This window comes from Leopardus geoffroyi, chromosome D1 (assembly GCF_018350155.1).
Source record: "Leopardus geoffroyi isolate Oge1 chromosome D1, O.geoffroyi_Oge1_pat1.0, whole genome shotgun sequence".
Taxonomy (NCBI): Eukaryota; Metazoa; Chordata; class Mammalia; order Carnivora; family Felidae; genus Leopardus; species Leopardus geoffroyi.
Genome location: NC_059329.1, coordinates 8,470,629 through 8,496,005, shown reverse-complemented (window position 1 = coordinate 8,496,005; position 25,377 = coordinate 8,470,629). Strand labels below are relative to the sequence as shown.

The following is a 25,377-nucleotide window of genomic DNA, read 5'->3' as shown; positions in this document are numbered from 1 at the left end:
GGATTGAGCCCTGTGTTGTCAGCCCAGAGTCTTTTGGGGATTCTCTCTTTGCCTCTGTCTCTGCTCCTCCCCCACAAAGTAAATAAACAGTTGAAAAATTTTAATGGAGTCGGTATTCATTGTACTTACTTTGTAGCAAGTTGAAATGTCATAGTGCAGTGTTTGTGTTAGTCAAAAACTAATGAGCAAGTGGGCCTTTTTGGTATTGCATATGAGAAATGAAATACTTGTTTTTTATGAAGCAGAGTTGCTTTCGTTTGGATAGCAGGGGGAAAGGACACCTCCTTTATTATAGTGCAATACTGTGTAGTATAAGAGTGTGGGCTCTGGAGCCACACTGCCTGCGGTAGAGTCCCAGCTCTAGCTGTTTGATTTGCACAAATTACTTGCTTTGCCTCATTTGTTTCATTTGTACAATGAGGATGGTGATTGCACTCTTCTTCCCTGAGGAGGTTGTTGTGAGTTAAGTGAGAATCCATCCATGGAAAGTACATAGGACAGCATTTGATACACACTCAGTTCATAGTGTAAGTGAAGTTCTAGATAAGGAGTATGGTTATCTGGAATGTGCTCCCTAAGCAGTTATATCTTGGAGTCACTGTTGTTTCCTGACAACTTCTCTTGAGTCCACATGTTAGGATCTAAAACCAGGCTTTACCTTGAGTATAGTGAGCATATGGAGTGGGTTGGCAGGTAGGTAGGTTTAGGGTCTGACCAGGAGCAGACTAGAGATAGGGGTCCTCTCAAACAAGGGTGCATAGCAGCCTAAATCCATCTGTAGCAAGGCCTTACTTCTGATCATGATGAGCTTGAGGCCAGCTGCTGTGCATAGGGGGCTCTAATTGAGTGCTTGGGGTCCTTTGGTTTACTGCCTGATTCTTCCCACATTATCCTTCACTTACAGCTTCCACCTGTGGGATTAGAGTATTCGCACCCCTAAGAAGTGTTCAATATGATCTGTTAGGATCCAAGAAAAAAAAATTAAAATGTTTATATTTTTGTCCTTTTCAAGTTACTTTAAAAATACATGTTTTATAATGTATTACTGTGATTTTTGCCTGTGTATAATTTATAGATAAGTATACGTATATTGTAGTTAAGTACCCAAGTATTTTTTTTTTAAGTTTATGTATTTATTGAGAGTGTGAGAAAGAGCATGCTCAAGAGAGCCAGAGTTGGGGAGGGCAGAGAGGGAGACAGAGAGAATCCCAAGCAGGCTTCTCAGGACTTGAACCCACAAACCATGAGATCATGACCTGAATCGAAGTCGAGAGTCAGACGTTTGACTAAGCCACTCAGGCACCCGCTTCCTCAAGTATGTTTTTACGTACAAAAGTATGTGTCTGAAAGTTTCTGAGAACCCTTAGAGAAGTAGTAGGAAAAGCACTGAAGAGATAGGGCCTCTTAAAGAATTTCACACCTGAGCCTTCTTGTTCTTCCTGGTGTTTGTTGTGATGGTCTCCAGTTAGTTAAGGTACTGCCCTTTGTGCCCACTGTGGCAGATCCCGCCTTTCCTTAGCAAGCTCATGAATCTGGCAAAGCCTAAAGGCAACGGTTGAGGCAGCTACTTTGATACATTGCTCTCCCTTGCTTTTGACCTAAGTAACTTTCTTACTCTGCTGCTCTGAGCTGAATATTTTCTTTGGCTCTGATGGGACAACCTGTCTTTTGCCAAAGTTAAATTACTTGGGATCTCCTTTGTGTAGGTTCAAGTTTTGGTTGTTTGGCATTGATCAGTTTTTGCATCAGTGTGAGTCTTTATATCCCATATCATGTAGAAATTTGTTTTTGTTTTTTTTGATGATAACTTTTCCTAGCAGAGCTAAATGTTTTTTTCTTATTTTTAATTTTTTTGGTGTGTGTAATTTCAGTGAATTTTTCAAGAGAAGGAAAGTCAACTGAAGGGTTCAGTATGCTATCTTGTAATCCAAAAGCCTGACACATTTTTAGATATGTTTAAAAAAGAGTTTTTTTTTAACATTTACTTACTTTTGAGACAGCGACAGGGTGTGAACGGGGGAGCGGCAGAGAGAGAGAGAGGGAGACACAATCTGAAGCAGGATCCAGGCCCTGAGCTGTCAGTACAGAGCCTGACACGGCGCTCAAACTCACAAACTGTGAGTGAGATCATGACCTGGACCGAAGTTGGAGTTTAACTGACTGAGCCACCCAGGCACCCCTGTTGTTAGCTATTTTTAAAAAATAAGCCAAGAATATCACTTAAAGCTAATGTTGAATCTTTCTCTCAAGCTTTTAAAATACTAATAAACTCTCACCTCTCCTGGCTCATTTCCCTCACTTTCATCTTAAAATAGATTTTTTTTAAAAATAAGCTTTTTCCGGGGCGCCTGGGTGGCGCAGTCGGTTAAGCGTCCGACTTCAGCCAGGTCACGATCTCGCGGTCCGTGAGTTCGAGCCCCGCGTCGGGCTCTGGGCTGATGGCTCAGAGCCTGGAGCCTGTTTCCGATTCTGTGTCTCCCTCTCTCTCTGCCCCTCCCCCGTTCATGCTCTGTCTCTCTCTGTCCCAAAAATAAATAAACGTTGAATAAAAATAAGCTTTTTCCAAGTGTTGGTACATTCTTGGGTGGGTCCTAGCTCACCACTCTATTTACTCTAATACTTTTGAGTACCTTCCATGGGCTACTAATTCTTTATAGGATGACATAATTAAGATGAATAAGACCGTAATCTCTGTCCTTAGTTTTAAAGAATGAAGGAGGGTAAATAGACACACTACTTCTCATGCATTTACTTATGATACGATAGAATCAATGTTCCAGTAGCTATAGATACCAGATAAAGTGCTGTGGGAGCATTAAGGAACAAGCGATTAATTTTATCTGTATGATAGGACAGCTTCATCCACAGAAGGTGTGTTAGTTGAGCTGGGCCTTGAGGAATAAATTATTCAAAAGGGGGCGGAAGTACAGAAGAAACATTCTAGGCAGAAGAAGAAGCATGAGCAGAGGTGCAGAAGGGTAAAATTTGGGCATGTTCCAAGAATGGTTTCTTGCTCAGTGAAGGAAGAACATAGAATATTTATATTGATGGTAGGTGAAGGGTATAGTAGAAGGGGGCATGAAATCACCAGCTGGATCATCAGGAGGTACGGCTTTTACATGTCCTCAGGGACTCTTATCACCAAAATGATACTATTTGCCTTGCCTACCAGTTGTGTAGTTGTGGAGATAAATTGAAATAGGCAAGTGGGATTATGACAGCTTTGTATCTATTTCCTGGACTTCTTGTGATCTCTTGGGGTCATGATGGGAGATGAGAAAGAAGAAGAGGTATAAAAAGATGGATCACATAAAATGGAAATGACATGATAAACTATATAAAACCTGAATTTAAATTTTCAGAAATGTTTCTTTAATACATGAAATTTAAGAAAGATCTTTATAACAAAGGAATATACCTATAATACTTCTGTGGTTTTGTTTTTCTTTTGAAATACAGGACCATTTCCTTATACTATGAATGTTGAACTGAAATTGAACTTTTTTTTTTAAGGTGGTGAAAACAGTTGGTTTGCGTGAGGTCTGGTTTTTTGGGCTGCAGTATGTGGACAGCAAAGGTTATTCTACATGGCTTAAACTAAATAAAAAGGTAAAAATATGTATAAAATTCAGCTAGTAATTAAGTTATTTTGAAGTTATGATCATGAATTTGTACTAGGAAAGCGCAGGGTCTGACTGACCTCAGACCTCCTTTTAAGATTATCTCTGAGTCGTTAAAGGCGTCATGTCTTTTAATTCAATAAGTTACCATGAGTTTATCATCTTAGAAAAAGGAAATGTTCACTTTTCCTGTTTGAAAACTTAACGTGTAATAAATATTAGGTGTAACTGACTCAGTTTGACTTAAACATAAAGAATAAGCTTCTTATAAGTTTGGAATCTTACTTACACACTAGAGTCTTACTTATGGATTTAGAATCTTATTTATATTTCATATCCTACTTTCTTCTAAAAAAGAATTCGATATGAACTTACCATTTTTGTTGATGATGTTTGAAATTATTGTTCCAGGTGACACAGCAAGATGTTAAAAAGGAGAATCCTTTACAGTTCAAATTTAGAGCTAAATTCTTTCCTGAAGATGTTTCTGAGGAATTAATTCAAGAAATAACCCAGAGACTTTTCTTCCTTCAAGTTAAGGAAGCTATCTTAAATGATGAGATATATTGTCCTCCAGAAACAGCAGTTCTTTTGGCTTCCTATGCTGTTCAGGCCAAGTATGGAGATTATAATAAAGAGATTCATAAACCGGGCTACCTGGCTAATGATAGACTCCTACCCCAGCGGTAAGTGAAACATATATTTTTAATTTTTTCATTTTTCAGAGAGAGAGAGTGCATGCGAGCAGGGGTGGGGGGAGGGGTAGAGGGAGAGTGAAAGAATCTTAAGCAGACTCCGTGCTGAGCGGAGCCCTAGACTAGGCATCTGAAAACTGAGTTTCAAACACCTTTTAGGGGTGCCTGGCTGGCTTAATTGGAAGAGCATGTAACTCTTGATCTCGGGGTTGAGTTCGAGCCCCATGTTGGGCATAGAGATTACTTAAATAAATAAACTTAAAGAAACAAAACAATATTTAAAAAAGTTAAAAACTGGGGTGCCTGGATGGCTCAGTAGGTTAAGTATCTGACTTTGGCTCGGGTTATGATCTCACAGTTCTTGAGATCAAGCCCCACATCAGGATCTCTGCTCTCAGCACAGAGCCCGTTTCAAGATCCTCTGTCTCCCTTTCTCTCTGCCTCTGCCCCACTTGCACTCTCTCTCTCTGAAAATAAACAAACTTTAAAAACAATAATGAAAAAAATAAAAAGTTAAAAACTTAATTTTAATTCTATAGAGGAAGTAATAGTTTCCTAAGAAGATAAAATAATAACATGCTGTTCACCAAAGACTCAGGAATATGAGACACCTCGTAATCTGTGGTTATTTAGCTTCAATTATTATTCCAACCCCAGTTCTTGTCTCAAGATTTTTTTTCAAGCATTGAATTAAATAGTTGATTACTAGCACAGTAGAATTTTGTTTCAGATAAGGATTAGTTTTTATTTTTAATTGAGATTTAAGTAATTTTATTTTTATTGGTGTATATTTGGCACACAGTGTTACATTACTTTCAAGTATACAACATAGTGATTCCACAACTCTGTGCCATAATTGAGGTATAATTTGTACTTAGTAAAATGCACAGGAGGTTAAGTTTTAAATCAGGGCCTAAGGTAAATGTTATGTATAATCAACATTACCCTTACAGTTTCTTAATTTTTTGTAGAATAGGCATGCTTTATCTCAGGTATTACATAGATCTTTTTTTTCCCCAAGAGTTTTTTAAAGTTTATTTATTTATTTTGAGAGAGAAAGAGAGAGCAAGGGAGGGGCAGAGAGAGAGCATTCCAAGCAAGCTTCGCCTTGTCAGTGTGGGGGGTCGAACCCACAAACTGTGAGATTATGACCTGAGCCGAAGAGTTGGACGCTTAACTAATTGCGCCTACACAGGCGCCCCGATGGTTGTTCTTTTGTTAGATTAGATTGCTGTTTAGTTGAGCGCAAGATGAAGTAATTGGCTTCCATTTAATAGGTGATGTTTTATAATATTTTAAACACGGGAATCATATTTAAGCAAAATTTAATTCTTTTATTTTAAATGTATGTGTGCTGTAACCCACTTTGTTTAAAAGGGAGGATGATAGCATGTGCCCTTCAAGATCTGGTCCATAATTTTGAAGGTACAGATAGGTGTTCTTCAGGTTGGTAATGTTTGGAGAACTATTTTAAGCTATCTGAGCTTAAAAGAGTCTTACTCATAAATGAAAATACTGGGCACCTGGGTGGCTCAGTCATTAAACATCTGACTTCTGCTCAGGTAATGATCTCATGTTTCCTGAGTTCGAGTCCCACTTTGGGTGATCTTGAGCCCTGATTCAGGTGAACATGAGCCCCACTTTGGGTAATACATAAGCCCCATTGTGGGTGAGCCCCACTTCTCTCTTCTCTAACCTTCCCCCTACCCACCCCTCCTGGGATTCTCTGTCTCTCTGCCCCTGATTCACTGGCACCCCTACCCCAAATAAATAAATAAGTAAATAAATACATACATACAGTAAGTTTCCTTTAAAAAAATAAAATCAGAATACTAATTTTTGTATTTAAAATGGAAAAAATACTTTCATAGTGATGAACTTATTTTATGTATGGTATAGTACACTTTTTCTCACTAAGTACCCGAGGGGGGGAATTAGTAATCAGGTTATTTGGTAGTCATAAATCAAACACAATTTGATGCCTTTGATGGATGCTATTAGTTCTTGTATAGAAAAACCTGGATAAGCAATCTGTTCTCCCACAGTACAGTTTAGCTCTCTCGTGATGTGGATGATCAGATCCACCAGATAGTATCTCTCTCCTTTGAAAAGAACTAGATATACATAAATTTTTATGTGCCACTTTTCTGACTTGGGCATCTAGGTAGTGGGTAATACAGTTTTGCCAAGATATGGGGAGAAGGAATATGTTTTTGGGGAGGAAGATTTCAGTTCTGAATCTACTGAGTTTGAAACATAACCAGTATAACCAAGGGAGATAGTATTCGTTTGTAGGTGTGAATCAGAACAAAGTCTGATACAGTTTTGGGAATAATCAGCAAATAGATAATTATCCCATGGAATGAAAGAGATGAACTTGACAGTACATCTAGAATGAACAAAAGGCCTAAGACAGATCTTGTTGGAAGTTAATTTTTAAGTATAGGGGAAGAGGCTCCTGTAAGGCATAATTGAGAAAAAAATGCCGGAGTCCAGAATAATAGCAGAGGAATGTTAATCATGGAAGCCAAGGTATAAGGAAGGACTGGTTAGCAGTGTCAAATAGTACTAACAGGTCAAGTTTGAGGGAGAACTAATGTGTCTGTTGGTTTAGCAGTAAGGACATTGGTAGTGACCTTAGTAGAAGCAGCTTCCGTATGGTGTTGGTGATTGCAGCCCGATTGTGGTGGACTAGAGGCAGTAGATGCGAGGTATGCAAACGAAAGGTAGTGAATATGGATAGTTCTTAGAAGTTGGGCCGTGAAAAAGAAAATAAAAAGCTAGGAAAGCATGAGTTTATAGACATGTTCTATAAAAGATGGGAAAGAGCTGATTTACTGTAATTCCTTTATTCTCTCTAAAAGTTTTGAGTACCTCTTCAGTGCTGGTACCGGGCATATAAGGTGAGCAATATGGATGTGGTGGTCCTTTGCCATCTAAGTATATATGTGTGAGTGTGTGCGCGTGCGCACACGCGGGGGACAATAAATATGTCTCGTCATAAATGATGAAGTATAGATCCTGGGAAAGTGAAGAGAGAAGTCCCTTAAAAGCCCAGAGAGACAGATTTAAAGCCAAGTCAGACAGATTAGCCAGGAAGAAAGACTCCTTTTTCTGGACAGAAGAAAGAGAGGGCGGGAATTTTTGAACACCTGCAGACTCCTACAGATTAATAGCACAAGTGTATTATGCAAAATGCAAACAAATGCTATTTGAAATGCAGGGTATAAAAAACTAGAACATAAATCTTACTGGCATCCAAGTTAACCCATACCTTCAGATTTATTTAATATCATGATCCCAGCACTTGGCTGCACTGATTATGCCCTCAAGGCTGATTACATGCCTCTTGGTGAGCAGTGGAGGCAAGGCAGCAAGAGAAAGTATAAAGACAAGAAAAATGTAGAAACTTAATTGCTCTAAGGGAGAAGACAAAACTTCTCTCCCAAAAAGCCAAGGGCTTAAAAGAGGATACACAGAGAAAGGAGCAGTGCATTGTAAGAACTTAATGGTTTGTTTGAGACCTCATTAAGGAATCCATTCTAAATAGTAGCTTGTGCAAAGGATGACGACATTCTGAGATTCCTTTATACTGCCAAGACATTCCTAGGACTCACATAAATTTTTTATGCAGTTGAACGATAATATTTTAACACCACAGCTTTTGCTATTAATAAAGTAGGATCTGAGGATTCACCAATAAAGAAAGATGTATAATTATCATTATCTGACCCAAAGAGAATAGAAATAAATAATCTGTGGTGTGTAGAGCAGATATATGCATGTAGAATTTGCTGGTTTGGTGTTAAGATATTAGTAGTAGAATATAGGTTTGCTTATATTAACATAAGGAACACTGGGAGGATTAAAAAGAAACTAATAAAGTTATTTGGAGAGTGTGGGATGGTAAAAAGTATAACTTTTCACTTGTATAATTTTATATAAAGTATTATCTAAAGAAAATAACAATTAAATTTAGCATCAAGGAAAGTAAATACATAGAGTAAAGGAAGAAATTAAGGCTGGAGAATTCTGATTTTCACTCTGTTCTCTTATTTTTCTGTTAGTAATGAGAAAGTCATTTTCCTTTTTTTTCTTTTGTCCAATAGTGTATTCATTGGAAACATTTCAATTCTCATAAAGTATCTGTGTAACTGTTTTTTAAAAATGTATTATTTAAAATAATTTCAGGATTCTAGAAACTTTTTATCTTGAGATAATTCCAGATTCACAAGCAGTTGTAAAAACTAGAGAGATTCTTTGTATCCTTCTCCCAACGTTTTGGTAACGTCTTGCATATTGGGTACGATATCAACTAAGATATTGATACAGTTCGCCAACCTGATCCAGATTTTATCAGTTTTACCTGCAGTCAAGCATTTGTGTGTGTGTGTGTTCAGTGCAATTTGACACTGTCTTTATGTCAGCCACCATCACAGTTAAGGTACTGAATGAGTCTACATTTTTTTTTAACTTTTTTTTTTTTTTATGTTTATTCATTTTTGAGAGATGGAGAGAGCGAGCATGAGTAGGGGAGGGGCACAGAGCGAGGGAGACACAGAATCTGAAGCAGGCTCCAGGCTCAGAGCTGTTAGCACAGAGCCAGATGTGGGCTCAAACCCCCAAACCGCGATATGACTTGAGCCAAAGTCAGACATTTAACCGACTGAGCCACCCAGGTGCCCTAAGTCTAGACTTTTAAATGAATGTTGATTTTGAATCATAGAGGCATTCTCATAGATTTTTTTTTTTCCCTTACAGTGTTTTGGAACAACACAAGCTGACAAAAGAACAGTGGGAAGAAAGAATACAGAACTGGCATGAAGAACACAGAGGAATGCTGAGGTATTTGGGTGGCTATTTTCTTAGTATTTTTCCTCAAAGTATTTTCATTTCATAGCATGTATTAATATATCAGATTATCCCCCAAAGATCATTCAACTTATATGAATAAATATAAAGCACTACATTGTAATCCAAAGTATTTTTGTAATTTTTTGGTATTACCTTTATTTAAGTGTATTACAATAAACTTTATTTTAACAGAGAAGATTCTATGATGGAATACCTCAAGATTGCACAAGATCTAGAAATGTATGGAGTCAACTATTTTGAAATAAAAAATAAAAAGGGAACCGAATTGTGGCTAGGCGTTGATGCTCTGGGTCTGAATATTTATGAGCATGATGACAAGTGAGTAAATTAGTTGCATGGTAAAAACTGGTCATTAATGATCTGTATGGCTTTAATTTTATGCTGTGTCTGTAAAAGTTCTTTTTTGGCTTGATTACTCTTACTGCCTTTTTTTTTTTTTTTTTTTTTCTTAAATGATTAGTTAGGGCCCCATAGACTTTTGGATATCATGTCTCCATCTTTGCAACATCTTATAGCTTCAGAGTTCTGCTTCTCAGTGTATTTATCAGATGGAGTGATTCACTTCTTTTGCTCTCTAATGAGTTCTGTCCAGTAAATTAATTACATTTGTTCCCTGTATAGGTGAAGAGTAATTCCTTAAATACTATGCTTGGCATATAGGTTGAAATTGAAATTAACATATATAAGAAATCAAGAGCAATGAGAATGAAATTGATAGATACATGATTTATTGTATTTTGTAACACCTTTTTTTAGACATTTATAGGAATTGTTTTGAATTTTTTGAACATCAATAAAGTAGAATATCACTATATCAAGTAAGCATAGTAGATAGTGTTATTATTATTATTATTATTATTATTTTTTTTTGAAATTGACCAGGTAGTAATTTTTATATTGGTATAAAATACATCAGACTCTTAAAATACTTTTAGGAATGATAGCTACAATTGCTTTATATTTTCTTTAATTTATTTGCTGTACCACATAAACATTCAAGTCCATGCCAGTGATGTCTTCCTCTAAGGCGTTTCTCTTTATTCTGTCTAGAATTTTAGTTTCATTATTACAAATATCTGATAAAATAAACATTTCTAACAATAAGTCTAAAAGAGAGCATTTTACTAATTTTACTCTGATAATATAGTTTTTACTTATATTACGAAGCAAGTTAAAAGGCTATATCATTCAGAATAGAATATTTTGAAAGTTTTGAAAAGCAAAATGGATTTACAGACCCAATTTTGTGGCCCAAATCTTTTTTCCCTTTTCTTTCTTTTAAAAATCATTGAATTAGTTTCTACTAGACTACCCATTATAAATATGCTTACAGATAAAAATGGGGAATATGAAAGAGAGGGGGTTAGCTCAGGATGGGAAGGACTAAGATTTGAGATTGTGGACAAAAAGGATTTTGGTCTTACCTATACTGGTTCACTTTTTTAAATTTTTTTTTAATTTTTTTAATGTTTGTTTATTTCTGAGACACAGAGAGAGCATGAGTTGGGGAGGGGCAGAGAGAGAGGGAGACACAGAATCCGAAGCAGGCTCCAGGCTCTGAGCTGTCAGCACAGAGCCTGACGCGGGGCTCGAACTCAAAAACTGTGAGTTCATGACCTGAAGTCAGTCACTCACTGACTGAGCCACTCAGGCGCCCCATCACTTTTTTTTAAATAGCTAAAATCTGTTGTATTTCTAAAATATTTTTAAAAGTCAAAATAGTGGACAACTTTAAAAGCTTGGTTAGGTTCGTTTAACAGTTCTGCTACTAATTGCCTTTGTGACCCTGGTCAGGTTATTAACTCTCTGAAATTCATGTAACTGCCAGGCTCACCTCACAGGATTGTTGTGAGAATTACATGAGGAAATTGCTTTAGAATTTTTCAAAATAGTGTGTAAACATAGTACAGCCTTACCTAAAAAATACTGTGCTCCTTGTGGCGCCTGGGTGGCTCAGTCACTTAAGCATCTGACTTCAGCTCAGGTTGTAATCTTGCTGTTGGTGGGTTCAAGCCCTGCATCTTGCTCTGTGCTGATAGCTCAGAGCCTGGAGCCTGCTTCTGATATATTCTCTCTCTCTCTCTCCCCCTCTCTCTCCCCCTCTCTCTCCCCCTCTCTCTCCCTCCCTCCCTCCCTCTCTCCCTCTCTCCCTCTCTCCCCCCCCCCACTCCACGCTTGTGCATGCGCTTCCTCTCTCTCTCTCCCTCTCTGTCTCTCTCAAAATAAATAATAAACATTAAAAAAACAACTGTGGGGGCGCCTGGGTGGCTTGGTCAGTTAAGCGTCTGACTTCAGCTCAGGTCATGATCTCGCAGTTTGTGGGTTCGAGGCCCTCGTCATGCTCTGTGCTAACAGGTCAGAGTTTGGAGCCTGCTTTGGATTCTATGTCTCACTCTCTCTCTGCCCCTCCCCTGCTCACGGTCTGTCTCTCTCTGTCTCAAAAATAAAACGTTAAAAAAAATAATAAAAAAAAAACAACTGTGTTCCAGCACCCCCCCCCCTTTCAAGCAGGTAACTTTGACATTTGAATGACCATTAGAGGGCAGTATAAGTCGTGGATATTGATAAAGTTTTATGCAGAAAAAATTATTTGCTGTGCTTCAGTTCTTAATCTCCTTAAGAATTAAAGGAACTATCAGTAGGTAGAAATTCATACTCAGTTCTCAGAATACTGATTAAAAAGATGTCTTTTGGCCAGCATGGATGTCATAATCATTTTGTACACTTGTTATCGGATAACAGTGACAAATTTGATGGGTGGTCTGAAACAGTAAAATATATGAAAAGCAGAAGAAAATTGTTATTCCAGTATGTGTGTGGTGTGGTAAAATGGAGGTAAGTGCTGCGTAGGTTTAACGTGGGAATTCCAGGCCTGTCACTGACCCCAACATTGGTGTGTGTGTGAATGTCTTAACCTTTTTTCTTTGGAGGTAGAATTCACATACCATAAAATGAATCATTTTAAAGATCCTGAAAATTAGGGGTGCCTGGTGGCTCGGTCAGTTAGTGTCCAACTTCGGCTCAGGTCATGATCTCATGGTTTTTGGGTTCGAGCCCCTTGTCGGGCTCTGAGCTGGCAGCACAGAGCCTGGAGGCTGCTTGAGATTCCGTGTCTCCCTCTCTTTGCCCCTCCCCCATGCATCCTCCGTCTGTCTGTCTGTCTGTCTGCCTGTCTCTCTCTCTCTCTCTCTCTCTCAAAAATAAACACTAAAAAAATTTAGGGGCGTCTGTGTGGCTCATTCGGTTAAGTGTCCAAGTCTTGGTTTTGCCTCAGGTCATCATCTCACAGCTTGTGAGTTCAAACCTTACATTGGGATCGGTGCTCACAGTGTGGAGCCTGCTTGGAATTCTGTCTCCCTCTGTCTCTGCCCCCCACCCCCGACTTGTGCGTGCTTTCTTTCTCTCCCCCCCTTAAAATAAACTTAAAAAAAAATTAAAGATACTGAAAATTGTGTTTTTAATGTTATTCACAAATACTCATTTTTAAAGTAAAGAGAGGAAGGAAATAAAAAATTTTCATATTTAGTAACAGGTCTATAAATCACACGAAAAGTTATGAAGACTTCTTTTTTCCCCTCTCCTTAAACATTTTTAATAGTTGTAGCAGCTTGATTCTAAATAGAGCTAATACAGAACCCCAGGAAGCTCAGTTCTGCACTCTGGGTTGCTAGTGTTTTCTAGGTAATTTTAAGAAAGCAAGTATGATGCTTTCAAGGCTCATGACGCATTTATGAAATCCTTTGATAGTTATTCTTTGTTTTATGTGACTTAACTGATCAAGTTTCCCCTTAGAAGATAATGTCAGTAGTATAAGTAAGGTAATGCATTTGAAAGTCTGGCACTCTTAAGACTGGTCATTCAGCTAAATTGGCCCCAAAATGTTAATGAATTTTGCCTTTTGTTTCTTGCTTTTAAGTAAAGGAATGCTTTCATTTTTTAAGGTTAACACCTAAAATTGGTTTTCCCTGGAGTGAAATCAGAAATATTTCATTCAATGACAAAAAATTTGTTATAAAGCCAATCGACAAAAAGGCACCTGTAAGTAAAATTCTTTATGTTCTGTATTAACTCTTTTTTAATTTCTGCCACTTTGCTGTGATAATCATTTGAAGAGTGGCATCGTTCATTTATTGACTTGCTCCTGACTCGCTCTTTCCATAGTTTAACTTTCCCAGTGAGAGAATAATGAATGCTAGTAAATATACAAAGTTTTAATCTTTTTTATGACAGAAATATTAGAGTTTTATTTTAACTGAGATTCAGCTATAAGGTGGGTGATATTTGTTAACAATCCTCATTCCTAAGAAGCAGTAAAAACACTTGTTCGCTGCTAGCCTTCCTAGTCCAGTGCAAACATGGCCTAGTCGCTTGGAGGTAGGAAGTTTTATGATTTCTGAACTGTGTATAATACGACATTCGAATTCATACCACATGTTAAAATTTAGTGCATGTTATTGTGAGAGACACTATCTTCAGGAAGATTTTAATTCAGAAACTTTATGTTTAGGATTTTGTTTTTTATGCACCTCGTCTGAGAATCAATAAGCGGATTTTGGCTTTATGTATGGGAAACCATGAACTGTACATGCGGAGAAGGAAGCCTGATACTATTGAAGTGCAGCAGATGAAGGCTCAGGCAAGGGAGGAGAAACATCAGAAGCAGTTGGAAAGGTATGGAATTTAGGTCTGTGATGCGTAATTGAGTAGGTGAGCTAAAATTTAAGAATACTCAGTTTTTTTAGCATTCTCTGAGCTTACATTTTTGCATTGTTTTCATTGTATTAAAATGGAATGAGTGCTCTCCTTATCTTCTGAAATGAGTGTGTATACTCTGTGAGTGATAAATCTTTGACACGTTTCTGAGAGGGTAGCTTCCCATGATTTCGCAGATGTACTTTTTTTTTTTTTTTTTTTTTTTTGAACATACTTGCTTTTCCCTGACTCACTGGTTTGGGTACCATAGTGGTTTGGAATTTTTCAAGTTTGTTTCCCTTCTGACTTGTATTTCCAAATTTTTCAGGATAAGAATTGCTGAATATTTTGCTTTAAAGCCATATCAGTGACACTGTTGAACTCAAGTGAAAAGTCATTATACAGAGCAACACCAGGACCCCCGCCAGTGACACTGATGTTATCAACCACGGTTACATAGACTTTTGAAAAAGATACTGTTAAATATCCTAGAGAGTTCCTGAAAGGGATAGATAATGAAAGCCTGTGGACGCTGGAACCAGATTACCAGAGTCAGCAGCATTATTCCCAAATCTCATCCTAGATTGACTTGGAGTTTATTTTTTTTTTTTAAGTTTTTTTTTTTTTTTTCAACGTTTATTTATTTTTGGGACAGAGAGAGACAGAGCATGAACGGGGGAGGTGCAGAGAGAGAGGGAGACACAGAATCAGAAACAGGCTCCAGGCTCTGAGCCATCAGCCCAGAGCCTGACGCGGGGCTCGAACTCACAGACCACGAGATCGTGACCTGGCTGAAGTCGGACGCTTAACCGACTGCGGCCACCCAGGCGCCCCCTGACTTGGAGTTTAAAATTAACTTTCATTGAGGAAATCTTTGTGGTATAGAATAATACAGTCGTTTAAGAAATGAGTGGGTCCTAAACAAAACAAAACTGAGGAGCTCTAAACATATATAAACTTACATATTTCAAACATCTTGGGAATAACGCGATTTAAATATAAGAAATAGGTCCTCTGCTAGATAAAATTTTACTACTTACCATTTTTAGTGTTTGTGTTTAATGATGTTTTTGTTTTGTTTTTTTCTTAAATGTTCTCTGTAATTTAGATAGCTCTCCTCAGGTTGTCTGCCTTAGAGAAGTCTGCTGTGTTGCCAGACGTTTTTTTATGTAGGCATGAAACTTTCCAGTAATTCCTCACCCCATCATTAAAGATACTAACTTGGATTGACTGTGCTCTGTCCCTTTTCACTTCTCTCATGTAGCTTAGGATCACATTGTGGTTTTAGGCTTACATGCTTTTTAAAGTGGTTCTTATTGGGGCGCCTGGGTGGCTCAGTCGGTTAAGCGTCCGACTTCGGCTCAGGTCACGATCTCACAGTCCGTGAGTTCAAGCCCCGCGTCGGGCTCTGGGCTCATGGCTCAGAGCCTGGAGCCTGCTTCCGATTCTTTGTCTCCCTCTCTCTCTGCCCCTCCCCCGTTCATGCTCTGTCTCTCTCTGTCTCAAAAATAAATAAAACGTTAAAAAAAAAATTTTTTTTAAGTGGTTCTTATTGGAGCTTTACTTTATATTCATAATCATCATAGCCTCTCCATTTCCCTCACAAAGACTAATTTTTTTCCTTCTTCCCTTCCTTCCTTCCTCCCTCCCTTCCCTCCCTCCCTCCCTCCCTCCCTTCCCTCCCTCCTCCCTCCCTCCCTCCCTCCCTCCCTCCCTTCCCTCCTCCCTCCCTCCCTCCTTCCCTCCCTCCCTCCCTTCCTTCCTTCCTTCCTTCTATGCATTCTCACCCTTACCCGTACCCTCTCTTTCTCACTTCCCATCCCTTCCCTTCCAGGCCCATGTCTAAGATCTCCTGTCATGAGTTTAAAAAAAAAAAAAATCACACCTCATACATATCACTCCATAAAATGCCCTCTGTTCTGCTTCCCTGTAATGTTGATACATGATTTCCATTCTTAAATATGTTTGCCTATTTGTCCTTTATTTCTCTCCCATAGAGGAGTGCTGGATGGCTTCTAGTGTATGTAGTGTGATTAATAAGTACCATTTGGTGATCATACCGTATTTGAGTTACTCTGAAGCCCAGATGGAAGTGGAAGACTTGAAGTTTCCTTTTTCACGCAGTAACCATGCCGTGGTTTCTGTCTCAGATAAATTTAACACCTTTCACTGGCAAACATTAATTACCTCGTACCGTGTAGGAATTTAGTCACCGTTTAATTCATTCGAGTGCTCAGAGGAGGTTTTACGTTAGTCTAGCACACAGGGATCTGGCAGGTCGTTCAGAAATGGCGTGCCGAGCCTTCATCTAGTCCCTGCTTTCCAGATCAGAGAGAGAAAAATGACAGCCGTACGTGTGGAAGCAGTTGTGGTCAAGCCCTCTGGCGGGGTAGCCAGCAGTAGAGGGGGGAGGGGTCGCTTCGCTAGCGCTGCCTGTGCTGCCGGAGTGGGTAGGGGGCGGCAAGGCAGCCTCTCTCCCGGAAGTGCCGTTGTGCGTGGCCGTGTTCTGTCACCTGAACTCCCGTAACTGGATTTTTGGCAGTGAAGGCGATGTTCTGTACCGTGGGTTGTTGGGCTCTGCAGTCTGTGCTCTAAGTTCTTTACATCCAGGTTGAATGATAAGTCACTCTGTAATTCCTGAACATTTTTTTGGATGGCTAAAATCGTTACCAGATAAAAAATGGAGACAGTTTAGGGGCATCTGGGTGGCTCAGTCGGTTGAGCGTCTGACTTTTGATTTTGGCTCAGGTCGTGATCTCACGGTTCGTGGGATCGAGCCCCGTGTCGGGCTCCACGTAAACGGCGTGGAGCCTGCTTGGGAATCTCCGTCTCCCTCTCTCTCTGCCCCTCCCTGCTAGCTCGCTCTCTCTCTCTCTCTCTTCAAATAAATAAATGTATATATATATATTTAAATGGACACAGTTTAGAATCAGATACCTACATACCAGTTGTAGCTTAGCCGTGCGGTATTCTGTGTCATGGCCGGCTGCTCGTGTCACTGTGACCCAGCTTCAAGGTTGCAGAGATTTTTGTGAGAAAGAACGACAGTGGCATACAGACATTTAGCCAAGTCCCTGGCCCTTAATAAGAAGTATAATAATGCTTAATATTATTAGTGCATAGTCTGGATGGAAGCTGAATATAAGTTAGCTTTTACCCTTTAAACCTGTAATTGGGTTCATCTGATATTCTTTAAAAGGTAAGGTATTCTAAAATACTTTATTTTCTGCATGTTAGTGGAGAATTGAGAGTTTATTAATATGTTATATATGCTCTTAAACTAGAACGACTTGGTCAAATTAGGGTTTCCAAACCTAAACTCCGAATAAAAACTTACATTTGTGGCTTTACTTAACCACAGGAGGCTTCATGGGAAAATGCACCTTTACTAAGGCTTGAAAGTTAGAAATAGGCTTAGAGTTAGTTAGAGGGGGGTGCCCTTGAACGTCAGGTTTTGGCCTGATGTACTAGGTCACCATTAGCTGTCTGTCTTACTTCTTGTTGACTTGTTATAACTCTACCCGTTTGTTCCAAAGCTGGAGCCTCTTTCTGTGGCAGGGGCAGTTAAATATTTAGGAGCGGCAGGAATTTTTAAGTTTAGGTTTATAGAGTAAGGGAAAAAAGCTTCAATGATAAAACTTTGCTATTGACTTTATCAGATAGAGACTGGAAATTGAGATTTTGTGCCTGAAATTCAGAATTGACACCAGATGGCAGTGATGGGTTTTGGGGGGAAATTTAGATGTACTCAGATAAGAATCAGACATGAAATCATCATTGATTTTTATTTTATTTTTTTTAATTTTAGAGAGAGGGTGAGTGCTAGCAGGGAAGGGGGCAGATAGAGAGAGGGAGAGACAGGAAGGGAGGGAGAGAATCCTAAGCAGGGTCCATATTGAGCCTGGATGCTATCCGGGCTATCCCACAAACCTGAGATCATGACCTAAACTGAAATCAAGTCAGACGCCCAACCAACTGAGTCACCCAGGTGCCCAAATAATTGATTTTTTTTTTAACTAAAAAAAGAGGGGCGCCTGGGTGGCGCAGTCGGTTAAGTGTCCGACTTCAGCCAGGTCACGATCTCGCCGTCCGTGAGTTCGAGCCCCGCGTCGGGCTCTGGGCTGATGGCTCAGAGCCTGGAGCCTGTTTCCGATTCTGTGTCTCCCTCTCTCTCTGCCCCTCCCCCGTTCATGCTCTGTCTCTCTCTGTCCCAAAAATAAATAAACGTTGAAAAAAAAATTAAAAAAAAAAAAAAAAAGAAAATTATTCCCATTAAAGTAATGGGAATATTGAATATTGATTAAATTTATGAAATAGTATATTTCTGGCCCTCAACATAGAGTCTGACCCCTGGTAAGTTCTTGGTAGATGTTTGATGAGTGAATTTGGCTATATTTAGAAGAAACAGTCTCATTAGGCCCCTGGCAGATGCAGGAGATAAAACTGGCCATTTATATCAGCTTAAGTTGGTGCTACCTTAGGAATTAAAAATGTGTTAATTCATGTTAATGATTGAACATTCTTGCCTTCCCAGGTTATTTTACTTTAAACAGTTTAAGTAAAATAGCCTTGTGTACTCCTTTTAAGCCTTCTTATTTCTCTCAACAAAAGTGTGCAGTTAACTCCTTTTGTGCTGACCTGTAATGTGTTGTCAGAATTCACCAAGTATGTAAGTGATAATTCTCCCAGCTTCCCCCCACCCCCCATTCAAGTCCACATTAAAAATATGCTTTGTATACAGGGATATATCTGACAGTTATACTTTCCTAGCACTTCTTTAAATTTTTACCTTGAAAATCTTTCCACAATGGCTAAGTTGTTAATATCTTTTTAAGCAGTCCTGGATGACATTTCCTGTGACCTCACAAAAAGAATGCCTTGTAATCCTGTGCATGTGCATATCACAGGGCAGTCTTGTATTTTCAACTGGATGGTTTTTTGAGATCAGCTGAATATAATGAAGACTCTTAAAATACTTATACTTAGGGGTGTCTGGGTGGGTAATTCCGTTGGGTGTCTCAGTTGGGCTCAGGTCATGATCTCGCAGTCCATGAGTTCAAGCCCCGCATCAGGCCCTGTGCTGACAGCTCAGAGCCTGGAGCCTGCTTCGGAGTCTGTGTCTCCCTCTCTCTCTGCCTCTCCCCCACTCAAGCTCTGTCTCTGTTTCTCTCAAAAATAAATAAACCTTAAAACAAAATTTTAAATACTTACACTTAGATTTTTCTTAGTTTACTCACAGTACTTGAGTTTCACGTCAAAATTTCTACGTATTAGTATGTAACAAAGCAATTCTAATTCCTCTTAAGGGCACAATTAGAGAATGAGAAGAAGAAAAGGGAGATAGCAGAAAAGGAGAAGGAGAGGATAGAACGTGAGAAGGAGGAGCTAATGGAGCGTCTACGGCAAATAGAAGAACAGACGCTGAAAGCCCAGAAAGGTAGGAGCTTCTGTTTAATGTTGGATTCACAATCATTCCTCTTTTGTCAGATGTGATATTTCCTTACTCTGTTAAATCTTATTTGTCTTGTAGAATAAGTCCATTTAGTTGTCAGATTAATACATACTGGAATCACATCCTAAACACATTTAACTGAGGCGCATAGAATGTTCCTGTGTTCGTGTGTTCTTTCTTTTTTATTTATTTAAACACGGAGCTGTTTTCATGTGTACCCTTATTAAATGTTGTAAATGAGTGCATATATTAACTTTTCCCCCTTACTGTTCAGGGTTCTGTAAACACACATTTTCACTACTTGCTAGCATTTCAACAAAAGCCATTTTATTCGTTGCTTTATGGATATTTCAGTACTTTAAGGCAGCTAAGTAATTTAAAGTGTTTTAAGCTATTCTATTATAAACTCCTTTGGAACTCCATCTCTAAAGTTCATTTTAGCATATTAAAAAAGTACACAACACATAGAAGTATTTGTTTTTGGTAACACATTGGGAAGAACTACTTCCTATGCAGAATGTAACCAGAATGCTACAGTGTATAGTAAGGAAAATTGGATTTAGAGAGTGGTTTATATTAAATAAGTCTAGGATATACTACTTAAAAAAAATTTTTTTTTTAATGTGTACTTATTTTTGAAAGAGAGAGAAAAAGACACAGAGTATGAGTGGTGAAGGGGCAGAGAGAGAGAGAGAGGGAGACAGAATCTGAAGCAGGCTCCAGGTTCCGAGCTGTCAGCACAGAGCCTGATGCGGGGCTCGAACCCATGAACTGTGAGATCATGACCTGAACCGAAGTCAGACTCTCACCCAGGTGCCCCTAGGATATACTACTTTCAAACAACAAATAGCAGGAAGAACAGAAGAAAAAGGGTGTTGAGCAAAATAAGATGTTTTTCTTCTCAAGCAATAGTATTTAGTGAGGGTTGTAAACATTGGAAATATATACTATTAACTGGAATTAATAACTGCTTTCCTGACAACTGGTAGAACCAGCTTTTAGTTCTATTTTTTCTAAATAAAATAAGAACATTAAAGTTTATTAAATAATAACCTATTTAAGGTTATTCTCATTCCTTACATCAGGCTACCATGGTGGGGAGATGCTCTGGAGCAGTGGGGAGGAGAATTTGCAAATGGGTAACTACGGGACAAAGTCCCAGAGATGGCTGTAAACCCACAAACTGGTTCATCATTCTGATTCCAAGAGGATTGGAAATAATAATTGTAAGAGAAGAAATGGAAAAACCCTAGTAGCCTTATTCTCACTCATTAGAAACCTCACTTCTAAGAGCTAGAAAATGCCTCAGGTCAAAGATCAGAGGTATTAAATATACTTGTTTGCAGGCCACAGCGCAAGAGTAGAACCTGTTTTCTCACTTCCAACTTCATACTGTTTGTACCACTCCAGGTTCCTTTTTTGTTGAATATAGTGGACACTTAGGAAGTGCCTTTTGGGCTGCCTTCTAGGAATACAGAGAATTAGCCTGCGTGGCTCCAAGTCTTTGTGGTTGACAGAAATAAGACGCATAGAAATACAGATAAAGGGAGGCCATGTGTGCCTGATGTTGTGGAAGACTGTAAGCAGTGCTTGGAGAGGAAGAATGCTGTCAGATGGAATGTGTGTTTTTCAAGGAAAAGTTGAAAGAAATTTACCATACTGGCATGACTCTAAAGGAAAGATTGAACGATACCAGTTTTTAATTTACATATATCTCTTTCTGAGAGAATAGCTACTTACCTTTCAATTTCGTTTGTTTAGGATGTGTAATAAAAATACTAATGATTTACACACAGAGAACTACTCAAGTCAAGAAACACTAAAGAATATAATAAGGAAGATAGAACCTAAGAAAGAATGTAGAGTGTCCCAATCAAGACAATTTCCAATCAGTCATCTTAGGGCAAAGGACATCTAATTGTTTCTTGGTTTTGGTTTTTTCCTAATAATAAAGCTTTTCCAGGCTGTCCTAAAATCTTCATGATTGTCTTGTAATTTATGCTGAATTCTCACTCAAATGCAGTAACTCTGGCCATATCTAAGTAATAGTATTTAGTAGATAAACCTAAAATTTTTTTGTTTGAGAAGAAACTTTTTCTATACTTCATTATTACCATTTAATTAAAAAAATTTTATTACAGTCATTATTTGAAATGTGTTATGAATCATTATACAGAACCATTCTACCATTTACATTTCCACAATTCATCACTGTTAAATTATTTATCTTTTTTTTTAAGTTTATTTATTTATTTTGAGAGAGACAGAGACAGTGTGAGTGGGGGGGAGAGAGGGAATCCCAAGCAGACTCTGAGCTGTTAGCACAGAGCCCAACATGGGGCATGAACTCAGAAAACCGTGAGATTATGACCTGAGCTTGAAACCAAGAGTTGGGTGCTTAACCAACTGAGCCACCGAGTTAACACCTCGTAGTTTTTTAAACCATCTCTGAAGATATTGCAGACTGTATTTGAGATATAATAGAGCCATATTTGCATTCAGTTACTGCTTCAGCAAATATCAAAGTGAAATCCCACCTTGAAAAGATAAACCATAAAAAAAAAAGTAGAGTGATTTCATTCATTCTGAATATTTATCGAGCACTTAGAGTGTACTAGGCCCTATTGTAGGTGCTGGGGATAGAGTGCTGAACAGATAAGGTCTCTGCTGTCATGGAGCTTACATTTTTTGAGGAAAGAAAATAATAAAATTAACATAATAAAGATCATTTTATTTTTTAAGTGTTCGGGACGAGGTGGACATGGTAGTGTGATAAAAGCAGTTGGGAGCGGGGGCGTTTGTTTTATGTATACGTTGTCTACAAATAGGTGTCAAGCTTTAATTCTGTCATTGACTTAGAATGTGACCTTCAGAAAGTCATTTTAACTTCTCAATTTCCTTAGGTTTCTAATTTCTAGAATGGAAGGAAATAATCCCTAATTTAATTTTCTGAGACTTTTTTGGCAAGTTTTTTTTTTTTTTTCATTTTAATTAAAGTGTAGTGTACATGTAGTAATGTGCATGTCTCTTAGATACAAAGCTTAATGAATTTTTACTAAGTGAATTTATTCCTGTGGCTACCCAGAGCAAGGTACAGAACATTACCTCCACTCAGGGAACCTCCCTTATGTCCCTTCCCAGTCTTTTTTTCACCCCAAATGTGACTCTGATGTGTATCTTCATTAGAGTTTAATCTTACTTTTTTGAGAGAGCCCGCATGTGGGTGTGCACACCAACGGGGGGGGGGGGGGGGAGCAAAGGAAGAAGGGGGGAGAGAATCTTAAGAATCTTAAGAATCTCCATGCTGGGGGCGCCTGGGTGGCGCAGTCGGTTAAGCGTCCGACTTCAGCCAGGTCACGATCTCGCTGTCCGTGAGTTCGAGCCCCGCGTCGGGCTCTGGGCTGATGGCTCAGAGCCTGGAGCCTGTTTCCGATTCTGTGTCTCCCTCTCTATCTGCCCGTCCCCCGTTCATGCTCTGTCTCTCTCTGTCCCAAAAAAATAAATAAACGTTGAAAAAAAAAAAAAAAAAAAAAAAAGAATCTCCATGCTGGGCATGGAGCCTCATGCCAGGCTCAGTCTCATGACTGTGAGATTGTGACCTGAGCTGAAATCAGGAGTTGGACTCTTAACCACTTGAGCCACCCGGGCACCCCTAGTCTTTTAAATTTTTAACAGCTTTGTTGAGATATGATGTAGAATGCCACAAAATTAATGATTTAAAGTATATAGTTTAATTGGTTTTTAGTGTATTCAGAGCTGTGCAGCTGACCCCACAATTCTAGAACAGTCACCCCAAAGAGACCCCATACCCATTAGCAGTCCATCAGATTTCTTTCCCCAGCCTTCCCTCCCCCAGTGCTCATCTACTTTTTTGCTCTGTAGACTTGTGGGTTCTGGTCATTTCATCTGAATGGAAAAGTGCAGAATGTGGTCTTCGGTAACGGTCTTTCCTGGAGCATAATGTTTTTGAGGTTCACCCATGTTGTAGCTTGTATCAGGCATTCATTCTTTTTTACAGCTGAGTGACAATCGTTGTATGGGTATCCTCCGTTTTACTTATCCCTTAGTTGGTGAACATTTGGGTTGTTTCCACCATTTGGCTGTTGTGAATATGTTGCTGTGAACATCTTTTTACTGGTTATTGTGTATTCGTATGTTTTCATTTGAGTGTAAAGTTGGGAGTAGATTAATGGGTCATGTGTAAGTTCACGTTGAACTTTTTGATGAACTGCCGAACTGGTGTCTAAAACGACTATACCTGTCGCATTCCCGCTGGCAGTGTGTGGTTTGTACGATCCATAGCCTCACCAACACTTGCTGATGTCAGTCTTTTGGATTATGGTCATCCTTGTGCACTTGAAGTGCTCCTGTGGTTTTGATTTGCATTTTCTGAATGGCTAATGGAGTTGAGCATCCTTGTATAGGTTTATTGGCCATTTATATATCTTTTTTGGAAAAATGTATTTTCAAATTTCCCATTTTTCAACTGCATTGTCTTTTTGTTGTTGAGGTGTTAGAGTTTTTTATATAGCTCAGTACAGATGTCTTATGACCTACCAGGTACAGGATTTGCAGATGATTTCTCCTGTTCTGTGGATTATCTTCATTTTGATGCAGGTGTTCTTTAAGCCCAATGATTTTAAATTTGGATGAAGTCCAGCTTCTTTATTTTTCCTTTTTTGCTTGTGCTTTTGGTGTTAGGCTTAAGAATAGTGTTGCCTGTTTTGAACTTTATATAAATTCATGTAGTTGGCTTCTTTTTCTCAAATCTTATGCCTATAGGTGTGGTTTATTCTTTTACGCGGCTGTGTAATATTCTGTTGCATGTACATCACACAATTTATCCATTCTCCTGGTGGTCGGAGACATTTGAGGCTTTTCCATTTTGGGGCTGTTGTGAAATAAGGCTGCTACGAACATTCTTAAACATAGCATTTGTGTATGAATTCAGAGGAGGTGTATACCCCTGGGAGTGGAATTGCTGGACCAGATCACTGCCACAGTTGATCAGAGGTCCTGCCATCATTTCCCAAAGTGGTTGTGTCCGTGTTCGTTCCTTCCAGTGGTGAATGGAAGTTCATTGGCTCTGCATCTTCATTACTTTAATGACTTGTTATTGTCAGTGCTTCTTTTTGTGTTTTCTGTTTAGTCGTGATGGTGAGCATAGTGAGTCCAGGACATTTTCTTGATGACTGATAATTTGATTTTGAGCACTTTTGCAAGTGTTTATAGCTATCTGTGAAGTGTGTTTTCATGTCTTTTGCTTAAAAAATTGTTTTTAATTGATCTATAGTTCTTTTCATGAATTTTTAAAAGAAAAATCTCTCCATGGTTTACCTTTTTTCTCTCTTAATAGTGTCTTTTAATGAAGAGAGGTTTTTCATTTTAAGTTCCATTTATCACTCTTTTACTTATAGCTGTGAATGTATTATTTTTCACGCTTTACTTTTTTTTTAATTAATTTTTTTAGTGTTCTTATTTATTTTTGAGAGAGAGAGCATGAGCAAGGGAGGGGCAGAGAGGGAGACACAGAATCTGAGCAGGTCCAGGCTCCGAGCTGTCAGCACAGAGCCCGACGCGGGGCTCGACCTCACAGAACGCGAGATCATGACCTGAGCTGAAGTCGGACGCTTTATTGACTGAGCCACCCAGGCGCCCCGATACTGCTTTACTTTTCACACGTAGGTTCACATTCCATACATACGTAACCAGTTTTGTAGGAGTCAAGGTTTATTTTCTCCCCAAAGTATTTCCAGTTGACCCAGACCCATTTGCTACAAAGACTGTCCTTTACCCCGTTGGACTACAGCCATCACCTTTGTCACCAGTCCAGAAGACGGTATGTGTATGGATCTGCTTCTGGACTGTGCTGTTCCACTTAACCTGTTTCTCTATTGCCAGTGCCACACTGTTCAGTTACCAGTTGTATCTAGAAAAACTTGAAACTGACATGTCTCAGAGATGAGTAATAGATGTACAGCCAAGTGCATGCTCATGTACGGTAGGAAGCACGTTGCAAAGACAAGGGCAGCTCCTGGGCTTC

The 25,377-nt window shown here is 38.9% G+C and overlaps 1 protein-coding gene across 2 annotated transcripts in view; it reads left to right on the top strand.

The window, feature by feature from the left end:
- The window catches only part of RDX (radixin), a 95,762-nt gene that overhangs the window by 28,374 nt on the left and 42,011 nt on the right, over window positions 1-25,377 (top strand). For both annotated transcript variants that reach the window (XM_045482728.1, XM_045482729.1), the window contains 7 exons: window positions 3,514-3,609; window positions 4,032-4,306; window positions 9,077-9,160; window positions 9,362-9,508; window positions 13,132-13,228; window positions 13,698-13,861; window positions 19,189-19,319. In XM_045482728.1, coding sequence (XP_045338684.1) covers window positions 3,514-3,609; window positions 4,032-4,306; window positions 9,077-9,160; window positions 9,362-9,508; window positions 13,132-13,228; window positions 13,698-13,861; window positions 19,189-19,319 — 994 coding nt within the window. The remainder of the gene's footprint in view (window positions 1-3,513; window positions 3,610-4,031; window positions 4,307-9,076; window positions 9,161-9,361; window positions 9,509-13,131; window positions 13,229-13,697; window positions 13,862-19,188; window positions 19,320-25,377) is intronic.